Below are 20,256 nucleotides of genomic sequence, written 5' to 3'. Positions count from 1 at the left end.
GCATAAGGGCACGTGCCTCCCCACTAGAGAAAAATGTATACTTAAGTTTTGCAGGCTTCTAACCTTAAAAAAATAAAATAAAATAATTTTAAAAATATATTGAAATCAAAGTGAAGGAAACTGGTTGCACAAATTCAGAATCTGGATAAAGGTTAATGGAAATCATAGAAATCCAACCCAAAAAAGTAAATTTCAAAAGTTTAACAATAGGAAATTTAAATACACTGTGAAGCATAATTCTTGAAGTACTATTTGAAGAACAACCATCTTTAATTGAAAAGAAACCCAGGTGATAGTTCAAGTAGCAAGCCAAATACTAACTAAAATTACAAAGCCAATAAAACACAATTAGGCACATAGAGTATCATACACGAAAGAAGGTAAATCAATCTTTACATGCTAATTAAAAGTTATTTCCAGACAACGGGTTTTCCATAAAAAGATATTTTACAATTATGAGTGTCAACCAATGCATGTTATAATCTATCAAATTAAATTAACATACCTCTCACTTTCTTGAAGCTCCATTGAACGGAATTTCTCAAGAAGCTCATTATCACAATTTTCATTTAAAGGACCATCTTCAAGCTCATTTATCCTAGTAAAATTAAAAAAATAAAAATAAAAAATAATTAAAAAATAGATCAATACATGAATAAAAATCACTAAATCGCAACAAAAATAAGATGCAAAAAAGGTTTTAGTTACTTGTTTCCGCTATTCTATCTTTGAACCTTAATCGTCGCAACTTAAAATATATTGTTTAAAGGTGCATAATGACCATGCGCGAAGTTAGACAGAAAATCCAAAACATCTATAATAACTAGGACAGCAGAAGTTCACTCATGCAAATGAATGGGCAGCAAAGTATGTCTCTCATCTGTCTTACTTCTAACGGACCCAGCAAATGTAAACAAAGTGTGCTCATTTGAGTATCACTAGACTTCAAAAGTTAAGAACTAATCCAATGTAGCTCCAAGTTGGTGAAAATCATCACATGGTGAAAAAAACAAGTAGACTAATCTTGAGAAGTGTGATTTTGATCAGGTTAAAAGAACAAGGTCAAAAGAACAAAAGAGAAGTAAAGAAAGAAAGAACAAAAATTAGAGCAAAGAAACAACCAGGATTTAAAAGAACTACCTCATTTCCTTTGTTGCCAATACCATAGCTTATTAATATCTCTTTCCCAGCTTCAAGGTGTTGCTTTTAGCTTCCACGCAAGAACAATAAACGCAAACAAATGATTAATGCAACAAAGAGAAAATAATTCTCCTAGTATATTGTATGGGGCTTTATGACATCAATCTATCACAAACTATCCATAAAACTATTAAGTGAAGAAAGAAAATATACATTTTGATTTTAAAAATTCAAACATCTAGAAAGGACCCCACTTCAGTCTTCATCACAAATTTTGAGTGTTCATTAATTGATTAAATATATTTTAGGAGTTAGATCTAGTCATTGAATAGAAAAGGCTCGTGGGAGAATTATAGGATATTGCTAAGAGGGGTAAACAAGTTAGATTTAGAAGCAAAAGCGAGACCTTGTTTATAGTGAGAGGGCAAGGTTCTAGATGAATATCATCCAATACAATAAAAAATGACATAATTACAAGTCTTTAACCATCTTCTTGAGATAAATAAAAAAAATAGTAAGAAGAAAAACATTGGACATAATTACAAGGCAAAGGTATAATCTAAAAAGTCAAGTTGAAAATATTGAAAATATACCAAGGATGAGATACATTGACACAGGAATTCCTGTAACAGATCCTTCTCCATCAACTTCCCATGTTGCTCTACCCTTCAGACCTTGACAAAATGACACAATAAATCAATTACATAACAATCATATTAACAATAAATCCTAATTTGTAAGGTGTCCCACATTAAGCGTTGAATCAGATAAACGGAAGAATTTGTCCAATGTGATAAAACAACGACAAGAAAATTCCCAATTGGTCAAATTTCTATGACTAATATTAGTTCCAAAAAACTTGCATATGGTTAGTCCATGGTGTGCACAGTGCATCAACAAACAATAGTCATGTTTATAAGGGAAAAAAAAACACATCAATGAGGTAGCAAAAAAACTGTCTACACTCTACATGTGACTCACTCTCATCATTGGGCTAGGCCGGCGGCCCAAATATTTTAAGCTTTAGCCCAGCCCAAGCCCAAATCCGGTGAGCCTCAAGAATAATTTGGGCCGGGCTGGGTCAACCCAAATTTTAAATATGAAACCCATAGCCCAAATCATGGGCTTGGTTTTTTGGATCAATTATTGGATCGGACTAGGATCGGCCCATTAGATTCGGCTCGAATTGGCTAGCAGTTATTTTTCTTTAACTTTACTTAATTAATCTTTGTGATGATTTAAAAAATAAAAAAATAAAAAAACAATAAAAATGGATAGTTTTATTAATTGATTAGTATTATTAAATTTTCACTTGAGAAAAATATTGCAAAACCAAAATATGGGTAAATACCAATTAGATTGACACATGTTCATTCTATCATTGTATATTCTTTGTGATATTTTTTTAAAATTATTTTATTAATATTTAATAATAAATTCAATGGGTCGGCTCATGGGACAGCCCGTTGGATCAAACCAAAAATAATCCAAAAGAGCCGGCCCAATGATTTCCATATCCAATCCAAGGTTTGTTTTGGTCGGGCTTTGACTGTCCCGTCAAACATTAACTTTGGATTGGGTTTGGATCGAGCTTAAGGTGGCCGTGGGCTGGTTCATGGGCCTTGGGCCAAATGATGAAAGTGACATGTGACTTCCAATACTAGTGTATCACATGCACTATATTTTAAAAAGGGGAAGTTCAAAAATAACCCATGTGGTTTTCAGTTTTTGCAAATAAAGACATGTGTGTTTTTTTTACAATTAAGTCCTTTGTGGTTTTTTGGTTTTTGCAAATCAAGGAAAAGCCGTCAACGGCATCTGTGTTTGCTTACGTGGCAGGGCAAAACCAACTTTTCACATAAAAAAATCTTTTTGTTATGCCAACTAGATCAAGTTAGTTTAAGCCTCTAATTAATTTGGACTAATAAGGCAATTAGATTAAAGGGATTAAACGGTGATAAATAGTTAACACCTTTCTTTTTATTCAATGTCACCTAGATTTTCACCCATCTAATGAGGCCATTAGATTTTCAGACAATAGTGGAGAAAAGGGCAGTTCTTCTCTGGACATGGTTAGGGTTTACACAAAGGGGACGCTCTCCTCCGGATAGTGTTGGCCCGAAAGAAATCCAAAATTCCTCAGTGTTTTGAGGTTACTGAGCAGGTATTTCTCCCAACCCATGGAAAATAACTCATTCTCTGAAAATGGTTGATGATAAAACAAAGTACTGATCTTATCAAAAATTGGTTGATGATAAATCAAATGGTTGGTGTTCATGTTTTTCAATGTTTATTTTTGTAAGAAAATTAAATTAGAGATGATATTATCAAAGTACTGATTGAGCAGGTATATATGTATGTTATCTTTTTTGTATGATGTATAAATATGCACATATTATCGGAATCAACATGAACATGATGATTATTAATTGTGACTACTACTGAGGTAGAGCATTACTGTTTTTCGGTTTATTCTGCTAGTGATCATGAATTCAAAAAGGAATTATGATATTATAACAAAGGCATAAACATAATAAACTGAAATACTTGAATTACCACTTGTTGATATTATGTGTTAGTGGTATAATGTTTTTGGTTTTTTCACACATTGACCTTCATTTTGTACCACTTGTTGATGTTTGTGTTATAATGATCAATGTAAATTTTTTTTTGGGCTAAGTTTATTTGTGTTTCTCATACTTAACATTGACATTATGTTGGCAAGCATAGAGCTTTTGGAGCCACATAATAGCTTAGCTCTACTCCAATTTATTCATGCAAGTGATTGAAAAAATTAGACAGGGTCAACTGCACTCTTCATAAGGATGATGACTATCTTGGGAATCTCTCTGATGCATTGTAATCTCACATTCATGTCTCTCCATTCTATTGAATGTTTGTGTTTACAAGATTATTTTATTTATTAATTTGGTATTGAAATGATGAGATGATATTTACAGCGTACCAAGCAAATATCTCAATTACTGAAATTTTTTTTCATGCTGAATCTGTTTTTCAAGTTGAGCAAAGCCTGATGGTTATTATCAAGATTAGAATGTTGGATCTTTGTTGAAGCTTAATGTTCTTATTTGACATGTGCTGTAATTTATTTGACATCAAATCTAATTTCAATTTCATCCAATGTTGAAATGATAGGATTCTGATTTTCATTGATCTGACAAAGTTATTATTTCATCTAATGATAGGATTATTTGGATGCAAAGAAACCAAGTGATGTTTAATTTGTTTTTTATTTTAATTTCTCTTAATTGTTTTGTTGGTATACACTGATTTTTTTGACAAAGTTTTCCTATAGTCAAGGTTTTATTCAATGGATGTAAAATAAATGGTGTCTAAATTTGTTTCCTTTCCTTTCCTTTTGTCAGATTTAATTTGGTCATCAATTTTGATAAGCTATGGGGACATATGTGGACCTTATCTTGCACTATGGAGGAAGGTGGAGGAATGAGCAAGAGTTGGTGTATGAGGGAGGGCAAAGTGAAACAATTAGGTCAGTAGATGCGGATTACATATCATTTTTCACATTGGCAGATTTTTTTTATGGATTTAGGGTGTGAAAGGGATGGAAGAATGTGGTTTAAAATTAATGGGCTGCCTTCCACTGATGCAATTCAAGAGATTTTAAGAGATGCAGACACCAACAACATGGTGTATTATAACAGTGGTTATCAAGATAGTATTCATGTATTTATGGTTGAGCATGAACCTTCTGTGGCAATGATTCCTGCTGGAGTTGATGCAATGGATGGCAAACAGGACATGACTAAGGCTGTGGAAGGAGATAATATTGGAAATTTGAAAAATAGTGACATGAACACAGGAAATTTGGGCAAGCAGAATATGGAAAACGGCAGTTCTACCTCAGATGGAACATACCAGCCTTATGAAGTTGCAAGTGATATTGACATAAGTGATGACTCAGAATTAAATAATGCTAGTTGGATGTTTGAGGATTTTGAAGGAGATGAGGATGATATATTCAACCTAGGCTCAAGAGATGATGCTTCTGACTATGCAAGCAAGGATAAGACAAGTGATCATACTAAGGAAAAATATATGTCTGAAGATTTGATGGAAGAGTTCAATGAATCCCCACACTATGAGGATGATTTGTTTAGCTTGCAAGGGTCTAATGACGAACCAGGACAAGTATATCCTGAGTTCAATGATGATATGTATGCCAAAAATCCACAATTGGAATTAGGCATGAAATTTTCTAGTCAAAGAAGTTTTAGGGAAGCCCTAAGAGCATGGGCCATTGGAAGGGGTTATTCTTACAAGCTACAGAAGAATAACAGGACAATGATTACTGCTGTGTGTGAAAATCATTGTGGCTTCAAAATTCATGCTTCAAGCTACAGAGGTACTTCTGCGTTTCAGATCAAGACGTTCAAGGCAGAGCACAGTTGTCCAAAAAAAAATATGAGACACATGGTGAGCACAAAGTACTTAGCATTGAGGTATCTAGAAGACATAAGAGATGATCCTGAGTGGGGTGCATCAACAATGCAGAAAAGAATCAGCAGGGAATGTGGAGCTGATGTGCACATTTCAAAGTGTTATAGAGCTAAGAAACTTGCAAATAAGATTATATTAGGTGATTTGAAGATGCAATATAGGAGATTATATGACTATGCAGAAACAATTAAAAAAACAAATCCAGGGAGTCTAGTGAAAATTAAGACTTCTTTAATGGTTCAAAATAGGAATGATGAAATGATTGAAGGCAAACTAGATGATGGAAACCAATGTTGCCTAGAGAATTGATTGTATTCCAATGTATATACATGAGATTGGGAGCCCAGAAGCTAAGTTATTTTTCAGTCTTAAGGCCGTTGATTTGTTTAGATGGCTGTTTTTTAAAGACAATGATGGAAAGGGGGGCATTTGTTATGTGCCATAGGTAGAGATGGCAATGAAAACATGTTACCTCTTGCAATTGCATGTGTCGATGCTGAATGCAAGGAATCATGGTCTTGGTTTCTCAATTTGTTATCAAAAGATTTTGGTAGGCCAGAAGATCTAGGTTGGGTTTTCATGTCTGACCAACAAAAGGTTTCAATTAAATTGTTTACAGAATTTAATTTGATATGATTTGCATCTATAGAATTTAATTTAAATAATTTTTTTCTTTTTATTGATCATATGTGACTTGATATGATTTGCAGGGTTTGATGCAAGCATTCAAGGAACTAATGCCCACAGTGGAGCATAGATTGTGTGTGAAACACATGTATGAGAACTACAAACAAAAATTCAAGGGATTTGAATATAAGAAGTTGTTGTGGCCAGCTGCTTCTGCTGGGACTGAGAAACATTTTGACATACATATGGCAAGAATGAAGGAAAAGGATGAAAATGCCTATAGGTGGTGTATTCCGGTTGATTTTTGCTTAGGTGGCTGCCGGAAGTACACGTCACACATTAATTTAATAATTGATTAGTCCACGTTGGGTTGCCACCTCACCTGGAGAAATTCAACTTGTTTTCTCATCCTCGTCAGCGTCCAACTCACCATCACTCATCCTCGTCAGACCACACATTCTCTTTCTTTTGAGAGAGCCGTGACCCCGCCGGCATCTCCTACATTCCTGACTTGGAACCGGAAAAGATCTTCGCCGGCAGGACGATCTTTCATCAAAGGAATCTTCCTTCACCGGTACCGGTAGGGAAGAGACCATAACACTGCATCAACTGAGATCCGGCTAATCAAGGATGGGAGAGAGATGATAGTGGAGCAGTTCTTTCACCGGCTGTAGCAACGACCAAGAAATTGGTGGAGGAGTAGTTCTGTTACAGTGGCAATTGTTGAGAAGGGCTTCGGCGGGACATCAGTAATAGGTGTCGGTACCCAGTCTCGATACCCAATCGTAGTGCAAGATTTTGTGATGAATCGGCAACAAATTCATTGATTTTATGATGAATGATTAGCAATAAATGAAAGATTTATTAGTATGACGAATGATTTGTAAATTCGATGAGTTGATGCTTATAAGGAGGTTGCGCATCATATGTTATTGTTCTGGCACAAAACCTGTTTGTTAGAATGCCAACTAGAGAAGTTTGTTATAATTGGCATGATTCCTTTTTTATTTTTTTATAGAAACATCAGTGAGAGTGCCCAACATCTTTGGCTTAATTTTGCGTATCTTCTCCCTCTTCCATTCGTTTTCCTTCTTCTTTTCTCCTTCTTATTCTCTTCCCTTGTTCACTCTTTCCTGACTTATTCCTAGCTATTCTATCCATGGTTCCAGCTATTTCCAGTAACCTGCAACAAGTTCAGCAGGCTGATTCATCAAATTAAGTGGGAGGGAGATCACCAGCACATCACTAACAACAATACTATAATGTACAATACTGCAGAATAAAATACTGCAAAAAAAAAAAAAAGATAATACAACTCTCCATCTGATTTGAATAACACAAACAAAGTGATGACCTTAGTCATAAATACTCATTCTGCAGACATAATTACTGGTATGCAGTTAACAAAAGTTACTGTTTTATCATGTCATAAAGACAGATTCTGCAAACATAAAATGGTCTCACAAAAGTTACATGTTCCAGGAGTTCACATGCTAGACCTGATAAACCTGTTAAAGTTTACACAAAATAAAGTGCACAGCCTGCAAACACTGGACAGAAATAAAAAAAGGTAAAACATTTGAAGCAGCACTTCCTTTGAGGATGTATTTTATTGTCTTCCAGCTCCACTGCTTCCTCCTCCAGGACCTGGTGGTAACCACACCTTCCTTTTTTTCTCCCCCCCACCCAAGTTGTTGTCTTTAGATTTTTTAGCAAGTGTTGCTCCTCACAAGAATATAGGAGGTCTTCTCTGAAAGCCGCCTCTGGCCCGACTTTTGCGAGCTTTGCTTCTCCTCCTGCATTCCCAATTGTTGTTGTCACTCCCCACCACACACACACACACACACACACACACACACTTAAGTTTGAAGGATTTGAAGGTCTAGAGGTGGCTTGAGTAGATATTCTATTGATCTACACTTGAAAGGGGCATGACAAGGTTAGTGTTTCGCAGTTTTGTATGTACTGTCAGTATCTACAAAAATTCAGTTTTGATGATTGAGTATTTTCCTAGGTTAGTTAATGCATACCTTTGGTATTGACAATGTCGAGGAAGAAGCTGCCCTAGTTTCATCTTCTGCAAGATGCTGGTATGCATGTGATGAAGCAGACATGTTTCTACCTACTTGAATACTCTCTTTTGGTAGGATAACAACAGGCACATTGAAGACCTTTAGATAGCATGCCACACCAAGGCAAAAATATATCCAAGTTAACATAGGGCATCACAATGAGGGAAGCAAATTGATTTACACAATACCTGTTCAGCTGATGATGCAGTTGGTATTCCCACATGACTCTCGACAGGTATGTCAATTACCTTAACACAGACAAAGTTAATATAAGCTAAAGCTTACAGTATTCACATTTTCTAAGTTAGAAAAAAAACCTGTGATAGTTGTTCTTCATTCCCAGGTGTAATTCCATCTGCATTATCCCCACTTGCATGGCTGTCCCTCATTACTTCAGCCTAGTATTTACAATGGAATTAGTTTCTAATAAATTAAAAAACTCACCCCACGTATATACCTCAACAATATGCTCCTGAAGGACCTGAGGATCAATGGTCTCCATGGGGTCCTCCTTAGTGCTACCACACTAGCAAAATTAAATGGGTTATCATTAGCAGTTAAGAAATTACAAATGCATTTTTAAAACAATTTTGACTATCCCCAAAGATGCTCATAGCAAATTGTCTCCCAGTTTGAGTATTGTTCTGCATATATAAGTGTATTGAAAAGTCAGATACACATAAATTGGTCAACAAACAATCACTCATATAATAAAGCTGATGCAAATTAAAACCCATAACTTACTTGTAGTCCATGGAATCTCTTGTTGTGGCCTGCAACCCCACAAATACTGCATTTGATTGTCACTTTCTTCCTGCAGACTTTCCCCTTTGTAAATCCAGTGTCTTCTTCAAGTGGGTCTTTCCTCCTTAGCATAGGTTTCCTACCCCTGTTTTTGTTTGCTGGTTCAGGTGGAATCATGGGGCCTTGTGGACTTTTGGGCCAACAGTTAGAGCTTTGTGTTGGGTGGAGGATGTGTTCATAAGTTGCTAGGTAAGTGGTAATATTATACTGCTCATCTAGGTAATCCTCGGGTCTTTTTTTATTGTAATATAGAGATGAAATTGCATGAGGACATGGGATACCCGTTAACTGCCATTTCCTACAAGTGCAAGTTTGTGCATCACAATCAACAATGAACTGACCCTCTCTACACACAACTTGGTATTTATCCCCACCATTCCAAGTTGTTTTACATGACCAAGTAAGTTGTTTGGATTTTTCCAACTTCTTCAAAATGTTAGGGCACTGTTCTGTTTTGCATTGTCTCATTACATCTCTTCTTTTTTGGATTCTTGCCATAAATTGTGTTCTAATCATTTCATTCATGCTAATTATGCCCTTGGTTCTAGCTTCAAGAATTGTGTCATTGAAGCACTCACACATATTATTGAGTAACATATCACACTTGAATTGACACTTAATGTGTGACCTACTCCAGTGCACCAGGTCAATGTTTTTCATATAAGTGTATGCGTCAGCTGACATACTTTTAAGAGTGTCCATGGCATGATTAAATGCTGGTATGTAACTAGACCTGGCACAAGACCACAACTGATCCTTAAGGGCCTTGCCTCCGAATTTTTTCCTAAAATTTGTATGCAAATAACTCACACAGTATCTATGTTCACTGTATGGGAACAACTCAACAATTGTAGTTTGGAGGCCCTACATGGTCAATGTTTTAATTTAATTGTTTGATTCATTACAAGTCCCCATGAAGTGGTGAACAAGCAAAACAAAAAAAATAAAGAAATAAATAAAACTCCAAGTCAATGAGTAAATATGAGCATAACAAAATATTATACATGAGTATAATCATTTACAATGACAAAGATAGTTTAAATGCACTTACTTTCTGTCGATCACTCATAAATGCCCAATGGTAAGAGTTGGATATTTCTAGGTCATCCGACAGTAGCTCTAAAAACCAACGCCAGTTCTCATAGTTCTCCCTGTTGACCACTGCTCAGGCAAATGGATAGATGCAGTCATTCGCATTTATACCAACTGCTGCCAACAAGTGTCCCCCATAGTGGCCCTTCAGGAAGCATCCATCAACAGATATGATCTGCCTGCACCCTGCCAGAAACCCTCCCCTAAGCGGGGACAAGCACACATACATGGCTTCGAACACACCCTCACTGCATCTGAATTTCACTGTTGTGCCTGGATGCGTTCGAAGCAACTCTAACATCACAATACAAAAATTACTTAACAGACACAAACACAAAATTAAATGTCAAACAATAATTGTACTGGTTACTAAAACAACATAACAAACACAAAATATCATATATACCTCAATGCTATGTTTTTTGCTCTCCATGCCTTCAACCTACTGATGTCGACCTCTTGATTAGTCCTAACTGCTTGGATGATACCTGCAAGTTTCCAACTTGGATCTGATCTAAACTGGTCTATGTACTGCTTTGCTATCCATTCAGCAGTAACATGCCTGATATTGTGATCTCGGGAACATTCATGATTCAGGTGTCCTGCCTTAATTTGAATGGTGTTCTTGTCTGTATCATAGTTACCAGAAATGTGGTACGATCCAAGTCGCGAGAGGGGTACGAATACAAGAAACGATGCTTATAGTGTATCCGATACGGTGGGGGGTAGGCTTAGTTGGTACGATTAATTCGATTCAAGATACGATTGAAAATTACTTCCGAGTCGGCCAAAAGTGCATACGAATAACATTTAATAAAAAAAAGAACATTATAATTAAAGTTATAAAATGAATTAAGAAAACTTTAAAGAACTAATTTTATTGCAATTTTAAAGAATGTATAGGTTAAAATTTTATGTAATAAAATTTTATATTAGAAAATAATTTAAAAACTTATACTAGATTTAAAAATAGATAACAATTTTATCTATAATAACTTTTAAAACCTAATTAATTGTAGCGTTATCTATAACTATTTAAAAAAAAACTATTTAGATAGATTTTTATAAAATCTACAGTTAATTAATTTTGATACGCCTTTTTCATCGACTCAGATCACGTACCCAATCGATTCAGAACGAAAACGAACTCCGATTGGGTACGAGCGATCTAGATCGAAGATCGGTGGGGGACTTAGCGAATCTGGTAACTATGGTCTGTATGCATTGGCGATGCCCATAGATAGAAGGGACAATTCTTTGTACAATAGGTTTTGCATCTTGTTTTATCATTTGGCCTAAACTTCAGCACACACCTATGTTTTATTCCATAACTCTTGACTGCTTCCTTGAATTGTTTAAAACTCCTGAATTTCATGCCAACCTTGAATTGTGGGTCCTTCATGTCTATGTCTTCTTTAAACTCACTGTATCTAGGTTTGGCTGGATTGATTTCATCTTCATCCGTAGACGAGCATGACTCTAACTCATCAGATTCAGCCAAGGTTGTCAGACCCGGCCCGGGCATTGACCCGGCCAAGCCTAGGGGTCAGGGGTCGATGGGTTCGACCGGGTTGAATCGGGGTTGAACCGGGGTCAATAATAAAATATTTAAAAAATATTTTAATAATTAATAATGATAAAAATAATATAACATATATTTTAATAATTAAAAACACAATTAATTAAATATGTTTAAAAGTTTAATTATATAGATTTTGTTTTTAAAATATCTAAAATACAAATAAATTTAATATTTAGAATTTAATTTAATATAATATCATTATTTTTTAAAAATGTAAAATATTTTAAAAAACTAAATGATTCTCTCGGGACTCTCACCCGTTCTTTTCTCATGACTCAAAATTCAAAAAAATAATAAATAAATGAAAATATGGCCACTATCCCCTTTTCTCTCTCTCTCTCTCTCTCTCTCTCTCTCTCTCTAACTCTCATCCTCTCCTCGCCGCACCTCTCTCTAACTCCCTCACCTTCTCCCAGAAGACACCATCTCCTCTCACGGTCTCACCATCGTTAGTATTTTTTTAAGTTTTTAACCCGTTTGATCCGGTGGTCACCGGTTTCCGGGTTAACCTAGCGGGTCGTCGAAGTTTTTGGTCGAGGTTATTATATGGCCGAGTCGATGCATGTAACGGGACCGGCCTCATGGCGGGTTCCCGTTTTTCCCGATCGAATCGGTCGGGGCCGGGTCCGGTTTTGACAACCATGGATTCAGCATATTCAGAGACAACATCCTCATTGTCATCAACTACATTCCTGGTAACTTCTTCTTGCATCTCTGTGCCTGCCGTTGGGACTTCATCTTCAGATGGTGCATTGTCCTCTGTATCTTCTTCACTATGAAAACTGTACTCAGAGTCTTCAATATCACTTTTATTAACATCATCATCAGCATCAACATCAACATCAACATCAGCAGCAGCATTAACATCAGCATCACCACAAGCATGACCAACAGCATCAGCAGCAGCATCAACATCGGCATCAGCATCAGCATGACCAATAGCATCAGCAATCTGCTCTTCATCTACAAGTAATTTTCCAAACACAGATGCATGTTCTGGTGAGTCAGGTAAATTGTCCTCCACATCCTCCCCTTCATCAACATCAATATTTGCAGCATTTTGTAAGCCATCCCCACAATCAACTCCAATCTGAGTAGTCCCCTTGACATAAACGTTTATGTTCCTACTGCCACCCACAGATTTTGCCATTTTAATCACATCCAAATCATTCCTCATTTCCACCATCCTTACCCCTTCACCAGTAGTTTCTCTCCACCAAAAACTGCATCTTATTACATCTAATTTCATCTCCCTAGCCATCTGCAGAAGCTCTAATCTTGAAATAAAATCAGCATCACAAAAGTCCACATACCCTCCAAATCTGGCTTCATTCAAACTCAGAAATTCACCTAATCCATAGTACATGTGTATTGTGAAGTACTCTGCGATGGGCACTGAAAAAAAAAATATGAAATTTATTAATGAATTACAAATGATACCAAGCCTGCAATGACTTTCGTACAGGGGTGTCCCCACTAACCAATATATACATGCAACAATATACAAATGCAGGTGAATTATAATTTAAAGAATTATATTACATGGATGTCTCAATCATGACAACTGATACAAATAACCAAAAACCATTGAAAAAATGACGAGATCTATAAACATCTTCACAAATTCAAAATAGATCATAGATAAATTAAACAAACCCCTGCATGCAACAATAACCTCCCGGCCTTCACAGATAATGAAACCCTAATTTCAACTTCGAATTAACTAATCTTTTCCTGCATGTAATTCTAACAAAAACAACCATGAATGCAATCAATAAAAGCCTTACAATACTCCGGTGCTTCCTCATTCCCGCATCTTACTCGCCAACTCCCATCCATGGTGCGCAAAAGCTTGCTCCCGTTAGCAGAAGAAAGGCTCCGATGATGTTGGGCCGGTGATATGCTCTAATCTGCCTCTCACTTGGTCAAATGCTACAATCGGTGATGCTGGGCCACTTTCCTCTCACTCCCACCCTTGATCGGTTGGATTATGGGATGCAGCCTCCTCCTCACCGATGAAGGAAAGATACCTCTAATGAAATTTCGGACTGCAGGTGGATTATGGTACCGCCAGCGAAGTTGGAGCTGGAGTGGGGTCGCACGGCTGCGGAGTTGGAGTTGGAGTAGGAGTGGGGTCGTTGCTAGAGAAAGGGGAAAGTGGGTGGGGTCGCGGCTTTCTCAAAAGAAAGAGGAAATTGGGGCTGACGGGGATGAGTGATGGTGAGTTGGACGCTGACGCGGATGAGTGACGCCGACTCAGACGCTGATGAGGATGAGAAAACAGGTTAAATTTCTCCAGGTGAGGTGGCAACCCAACGTGGACTAATCAATTATTAAATTAATGTGTGATATGTACTTCCGGCAACCACCTAAGCAAAAATCAACCGGAATCCCATGGATGACATCCCGGAGAAAAAAAATTGATATTCAGTGATCGAAAAGATACAAATTGAAATTCAATGAGCAAAGTGAAAATTGGGCATAGTACAGTGAGCATTCAAAATTTTTACTCATCAAAACTGCTCAAAATTGAGCAATAATCGATATTGTTTCAAAATTTAAGGCATAAAAAGTGTGTGTGTGTGTGAGAGAGAGAGAGAGAGAGAACTAACTGGCTGCCCCAAGCATGAAAAGGTAATACCACCAATTGTCGCCGAGACTATCACAACAACTAAATCTGAAATTAATCTGCAATGGTGAATTCCAATAAACAAAGCTTAAATTACAAGATATAGTTCTTCTAACAACAAATACCAGATGCATCAATATCTATTGATAGAAAATCAACCTTAAATCCACTTGTAGCATAGGATACTTTGATTTGCGATTTGACATGACAAACATGTTGTCCTGCAAATTGAGAGGCCAGTGTGAAGCATGAAAATGTCAAAATGAAACTAGTTACTTGAAAGAGAAATCTTGCAAGTAGCAACATAAATCAAATGCAAATTCTAGTCCAAATTAACAAGAACTACTCATCTAACCTTTCTGTCAATCAAGGTTGTCATGTCATCAGCACCCTCATTTTCCAGACTGAAAACATCTTTAATTTGGAATGATCTAGTTGAGCTGCAAGATATTCAAAGTCAGTGGACCAAAAATAAAGATCCTTACAAGCATCAATCACAGCGTCCAACTTGGATGTTTCATACTTTGTTTCTGTAGAATCATTCTTCTTTGACTTGTCATGAGAAATTATAGCCACAGTCTCCAAAACAGCCTACAAACCATTTTGAACATCAATTTGAATTCATAGCATCCTTTTCAGAAGCAGGAATTTGGAAACACAATCCAATTCATTAGCAAAACTGTAGCAAATCACTATCAAGAACATCTTACGTGAGTCTTGTAACTAGTTGATACATGCAACATATGCATTCAAGTCTGTTGCCTTAGAGCATATTATGTGAAATCAAGAGAAAAAATTAATTTAACCGATCGAAAACAGAGAAGTATGGGAGTCTCTTGCATAAAATTTTATTATCTATAAAATAACTAGAAAATATATTTTTTACATGTCAAAAACAAGTTATGAAGAACTGCTACATGTAAAGTGAAACTTGATGGTTGCATCTGTTCAATGCCTCTAGGTATGGCAGTCTTGCCTGCATCTTAATGATCCAACATATCAAACCAACTTAACAGACACACAAACATATTAAAGGGTAGAGAGCCTGTTAAGACTCTTCAGCTATTAGAGTCCAAAATAATTTGTTCTTGACAATAAAACAAATGTTTATTTCTTCTCTAAATTGCTTAAACATCATTCATATGAGTTGTGCAATAAAGACAATTAATCTGCATTTTACTGTTCTCAAAACAAAACCACATTTTCCAAATAGAAAAAAGAGCAATCCAGTGCACAAGCCTCCCAACGGTTCAGGAATTGGTAAATCAAATATATGCAAAGAGGTGGTTTCTCCACCAAAAATCAACCCAATAGATGTACCAAGTTTTTTTGCTGTCCTCATGGCAAAGCAGAAAAAGATCAATCTTTCTAATGTAATTTAAGCCTTTTTCTCTTTTTCTTCATAAAAAGCCTACTCAACTTTTTCACATAAGAAATGTGCAGTAGTTATGGCTTGTGGTGAAGATGGTAAACGCATATGTTCCAACACTTCCTCCTCAATATAAATGTTAATACTTTATGAGACTAAGTGTGGGATATCTAGTTTCTATTTTTCACAGACTATGGAACCAGAAAAAACTGTTCACAAAGAAAATACCAATGCAGAACATAGCATATAATATACAAGGGAAGGATGAAGTGAAAAGTCACACCTACTTGATGGTCAGCTACGCTGTTGTTGAAGCTACTTGTGTCAGGCCCTGGAAAATGGGAAAAATTGTCATTTGTATAAAACCAATGGAAAACATCACCTATTAATAGATGAACAAGAGCAAAGTATAAATTCCAAATGGAATCATGATGATTTGGCAAGTGATAAAGCATAACAATATTAGGTCAAAGTTCAACATAGCACAATGTTTAAAGATTGATAAGGCAACAATGAGCAAACAGCTCAAGGTTGATCTTAAACGCTCCAAGAAACACTTGAAGTAAAGGTAACACAACCCCAGGTAGTCTTTTTCTTTCCAACCAAACGCCAAACACCAAACACCTCAAACGCCAAACACCTCAAACACAACATCCCAAACCCTTATCTTCGGGGGCCTCGTTCTCAGAGAACTCCTTCTCGAGCACTTTATCAAACATATCAGCAATGGTTCCATCCCCGGATTTCTGAGGAGCTGATCCCATTACTAGAGCACCGTAGAACTTCTCCCTCGTTGCCTTGTCGGGTCTAGCATCCACGGATTCCCAAGGGTGCATGACAGCGCATACAATCGAAAGGCCCATCAATAGCACAGCTCGCGCATCGATCGCCATCACCGCCAATCGAGAACTCCAAACACCCTAAACAGATCGAAATCGAGATCGAGATTGATAGAAAGAAAAAGAGGGAATTTGGGAAAGGCCGAGGGTTTCGTCGAGTTTGAGGAGGCTCAGCTCGGTAGGTAATCCGTTAGGGTCGGACGCTGCCACGCGTGGGGTCCACTGCTGTGCCGAACACCCGAGTTTGAGGTCGCTAAATATTGGGTCCCATTTATTGTTTTCATGACACGTGTTCTTAATATACTGTACATATATCCTAATCATTTACAATTACAGATTATAAATTTGGAATTTTTCAAATTTTGAAAATGATTCGGAGATGTGACCGTGTACATTGCATCGGCTTAATAATCAACCCATAAGTAGGGATGACAATATTTTGTCCGGACCCCCCAAACAGGGCTTTTGTACCTCTAAAATTTTAAAAACCTAAATCATAAGCCCAATTGTTTTAAGCCCAATTTTCAAAAAATTTTAAACTTATATGGTTTTTTTTAGGAAAAATTACTGTTCACCCATCGTAATTTTCAAAACTTCCCAAAAACCCCATCCTACTTTTACACACCCCGGACAGCCCTTCCGTTAGTGTTTAACTTCCCTTTTACCCCCTACCGTTCACTTCAAATGGGTCCATGTTGTGAAATCTCATTTTTGCCCTTGAAAATGGTGGGAAAAAAACGCCAAATCACATCATGTCCAACTTTTTCAAGGGCTTTCTGCTTGGTTTCTGATAGACAATGCCTAGAAGTTGCATTACATCTTATTCTTCTCCTCATTTCTCCTCATTTGGTTTGTTCGACTTCAGTTCTGTCGGTTTCGTAATACGGTGAGAATCTCTTTGTTGCTATCAGTTTGACCATTCTCCGGAAATCGGTTTCTCCAACAGAAAATGAAGTTTATTTCCATCGGATAGGTCAAGTGCACTCCATCTTCAAATGAGTTGTAGTCGATTTTGTTGTCGAGACAGACCATGTGCCATTGTCGAATCCTACTGAAAACGAGTTCATTTTGTTGTAAAGTTCTTCTCGTTTATGGTTATCTATTTGTATATTTTAAATACTGTTTAACTATTTGCTATAATTGTTTAAATATATTACAAATATGTTTAATAGTTGTCGTCTCCGTTTAACTTTATATTTAACTGTTTAACTATTCATATTAACGTGTAAATTCTCAAAGTCTCTGCGTAAAATATCGATCTTTTTCGTTTCTGAGTCGAGTGTTGGCAGGGTGGCGGTAGCAAAGGTTATGGTATCCCGTGCATAAAAATTAATGACAGATTAATTCTTGCTGCGTGTAACATAAATATCCGAACACCCGTTCGTTGTCAGTCAGTCGATCTCGGCTCACGTGCGTTTCACTTTTTTCTCGGATATGAAGCGTCAACTTGCTTGTGGACTTCACACCATAAATGACAACGAAGAACCCTTCCCATGGAGAACCACTCCTCGTAGTCCTCATCCTCCTCCTCCTCCTCTTCCTCCTCCTCATCTGCTTCCTGTGTATGATATTCGCTGGAGTCAGACAAAAATTCGAAGATCAACTCTATCTTAAAGGATGTCTCGTGGTCCTCCTCATCTTGAGAATCAATCAGCCGTAATCACGCAACAAGTTAAACTATCTTTTCTTGCCCAAGTCAGAATTCCCGCATAATTGCCTTAATGCAGAGGATTCTCCAGCGGTGGATGACGGGCAAGCAATTAAGCGGGCATTTCGACTTGGGTAAGAAAAGAAAGTTTTCACTTATTGTGTGATTACGGAGGATTCTCTAGAGGAGGGAGATCAGGAAACATCCTTTAAGACGGAGTTGATATTTATCACTTGAGACTTTTTGTTACCGTTTAAGAACCTTACGTCGATTCATATGACTATTACTTTTTGGTGTTTAACTATCGGGATCTTCACTTAAGTCGGGACCATGACACATCGATTAATAGACGTTTTCACTGAATGTGTTTGTTTAACCTTTTTAATGTTCTCACGTCATGCGAGGTTCGAGTTGACGCGCATGTTATGCAGACCGCCGTGAGCATTCGAATGTACAGACACTTGTTTCGTTCTACGAGGATCGAGTCGTGAGTGTCCAAGGTCCGAGAAGACGTTGTAAATGTTGTAAATGTTTTATTTTAAATGAAACAAGCTTATTTGAATGTGAACTTATGATATTTAATCAGATTCTCCATTGTAAACGTTTAAATATTTTAAACAAACAAACCTATTTGAGTGTCTCCTTGTGATAACTTGTGAAATTTTAACAGAGACATAGTAAAAACAATTTGGGAAACAAAGAACGGTATTGTGAACAATACAAAAAGTTAAACAATAATAAATTTACTCTTTAAACAATGACAACGGTGTTTAAGAAAATACATGAAGATGTTTAAACGAGTGACCTGTGAGAGTACCCATCTTCAACGCGATGTCGAGCGAAAGCATTCAATTTAAACAATAACATATATTTTAAAATGCAGTTAAATCACTATATTTAAACGGTTTTCACGTATTATTTACATGATATAGACTTTATTTAAGCAGTAAATCTAGTTATTTTTAAACACTATATGTATCCGTTTAAACATAAAAAGGTTGACGTTTAAACGGATACTCATGTCGAGCGATGATAATATGTCTTCATCGCTGACGATGATATATATTTCCCTTTTCTGCCCTTGGGATGGAGGGAAAAATACGATCCCAATCACATCACGTCTAGTCTAACCTCTATGCATACAATCTGCACTTTTTTTGTTTTGCCTATCTAACTTCTTTGTTTTGTTGTTTTATATCTTCTTCTCCTTCTTCTTCGTCTTATTTTTGTTCATCATTTCATTTGGTTTGTACGATTTGGTTTTCGGCCAATATATTATGGAGAGTTTTTGTGGTATTGCTAGATTCGACGGGGAGGGAAGAGTGCTAATGTTCACGACTCGGACTTCTTGGGAGTTGGTGTTAGTGAGATATGAGCGATGGGGTCTCGAAGTTTCTCTTGTCGAGGTTAAGTTTATCACACCGGATGGGTATAAAAGCGGTTTGTCGATAGAAAAGCGATGTTGACTTCCAGCGGATGTGTCACATGCACTCCATCTTCAAATGTGCTATAGTTGATCTTGTTGTCGAGACAGAAGATGTGCCATTGCCGAATCCTAATGAAAACGAGTTTTACTCGTTGTAAGTTCCTTCTCTTTTATTTGATCCAGTTGTATGGGTTCATTAGTGTTTAAATATCTCCGTCACTGGTTAACATCTTGTACTAGTCGTTTACGTTATTCGGTAACTACTTAAGTATTTAATTTAACGTTTAAATATTGTCATTAGCACTTAAACATTATATTCTCCGCTTAACATATTGATCTTTTCATTTGACTCAAGTGTTGGCGAGGAATTCGATTTTCATGAGTGCTCCCTGTTCATCCCCATGGTGACTCGACGGTGTGGGATGTTTTCCTTCCTCGTCGGATCATTACGAAGTCTTTCGTCGTTGGATATTGGACAACGTTTTGACGATGTTAAACATTTCAGGGATGTACTTCGAAATCATGCAATCAAACGGAATTTTGACTTCA

At 36.8% G+C, this 20,256-nt stretch overlaps 3 protein-coding genes and 1 non-coding gene across 5 annotated transcripts in view; 2 read left to right on the top strand and 2 right to left on the bottom strand.

Annotated features, from left to right (window-relative positions):
- Nucleotides 1-6,605, top strand: part of LOC120272186 — a 19,387-nt gene extending 12,782 nt beyond the window's left edge. Inside the window, exons 8-10 of the mRNA XM_039278950.1 lie at nucleotides 4,693-5,911; nucleotides 6,065-6,216; nucleotides 6,330-6,605. Coding sequence (XP_039134884.1) covers nucleotides 4,693-5,911; nucleotides 6,065-6,216; nucleotides 6,330-6,605 — 1,647 coding nt within the window. The remainder of the gene's footprint in view (nucleotides 1-4,692; nucleotides 5,912-6,064; nucleotides 6,217-6,329) is intronic.
- Nucleotides 3,915-3,999, top strand: LOC120272912. Its single transcript, XR_005540445.1, has one exon. It is a non-coding gene; the product is annotated as a small nucleolar RNA R44/J54/Z268 family (small nucleolar RNA).
- Nucleotides 6,606-8,509: 1,904 nt separating the features above from the next.
- Nucleotides 8,510-9,756, bottom strand: LOC120272686. 2 transcript variants are annotated; one of them, XR_005540240.1, is made up of 3 exons: nucleotides 9,063-9,756; nucleotides 8,636-8,962; nucleotides 8,510-8,566 (listed from the first exon to the last, which is right to left on the bottom strand). XR_005540240.1 is itself a non-coding variant. In XM_039279562.1 (2 exons), the coding sequence occupies exons 1-2, from the start codon at nucleotides 9,717-9,719 to the stop codon at nucleotides 8,876-8,878; spliced, it is 744 nt and encodes a 247-aa protein (XP_039135496.1). In that variant the 5' UTR covers nucleotides 9,720-9,756; the 3' UTR covers nucleotides 8,530-8,875. The 2 variants fall into 2 exon arrangements, 1 of the variants encoding a protein (XP_039135496.1); XM_039279562.1 differs by having other exon boundaries at nucleotides 8,530-8,962.
- Nucleotides 9,757-12,256: 2,500 nt separating this feature from the next.
- Nucleotides 12,257-16,762, bottom strand: LOC120272185 (serine-aspartate repeat-containing protein I-like). The gene is made up of 7 exons (XM_039278949.1): nucleotides 16,078-16,762; nucleotides 14,949-15,016; nucleotides 14,781-14,865; nucleotides 14,585-14,646; nucleotides 14,409-14,484; nucleotides 13,584-14,059; nucleotides 12,257-13,191 (listed from the first exon to the last, which is right to left on the bottom strand). The coding sequence occupies exons 6-7, from the start codon at nucleotides 13,633-13,635 to the stop codon at nucleotides 12,257-12,259; spliced, it is 987 nt and encodes a 328-aa protein (XP_039134883.1). The 5' UTR covers nucleotides 13,636-14,059; nucleotides 14,409-14,484; nucleotides 14,585-14,646; nucleotides 14,781-14,865; nucleotides 14,949-15,016; nucleotides 16,078-16,762.
- Between the last annotated feature and the right edge of the window lie 3,494 nt (nucleotides 16,763-20,256).

The sequence above is a fragment of the Dioscorea cayenensis genome, chromosome 11 (assembly GCF_009730915.1).
Source record: "Dioscorea cayenensis subsp. rotundata cultivar TDr96_F1 chromosome 11, TDr96_F1_v2_PseudoChromosome.rev07_lg8_w22 25.fasta, whole genome shotgun sequence".
Taxonomy (NCBI): Eukaryota; Viridiplantae; Streptophyta; class Magnoliopsida; order Dioscoreales; family Dioscoreaceae; genus Dioscorea; species Dioscorea cayenensis.
Note: the sequence above shows the minus strand (reverse complement) of the source record. Positions and strands in the feature narration are given on the sequence as shown.

What these genes read in the sequence shown, in the direction of transcription:
- LOC120272185 (XM_039278949.1), bottom strand. Translation starts at nt 13,635, where the DNA reads ATGGATGGGAGTTGGCGAGTAAGATGCGGGAATGAGGAAGCACCGGAG. An exon ending in TGAGGAAGCACCGGAGTATT is followed by an intron (nt 13,192 to 13,583) that starts GTAAGGCTTTTA and finishes TTTTTTTTTCAG; the next exon opens with TGCCCATCGCAGAGTACTTC.
- LOC120272686 (XM_039279562.1), bottom strand. Translation starts at nt 9,719, where the DNA reads ATGTTACTCAATAATATGTGTGAGTGCTTCAATGACACAATTCTTGAA. An exon ending in AGAGATTCCATGGACTACAA is followed by an intron (nt 8,963 to 9,062) that starts GTAAGTTATGGG and finishes TTATATATGCAG; the next exon opens with AACAATACTCAAACTGGGAG.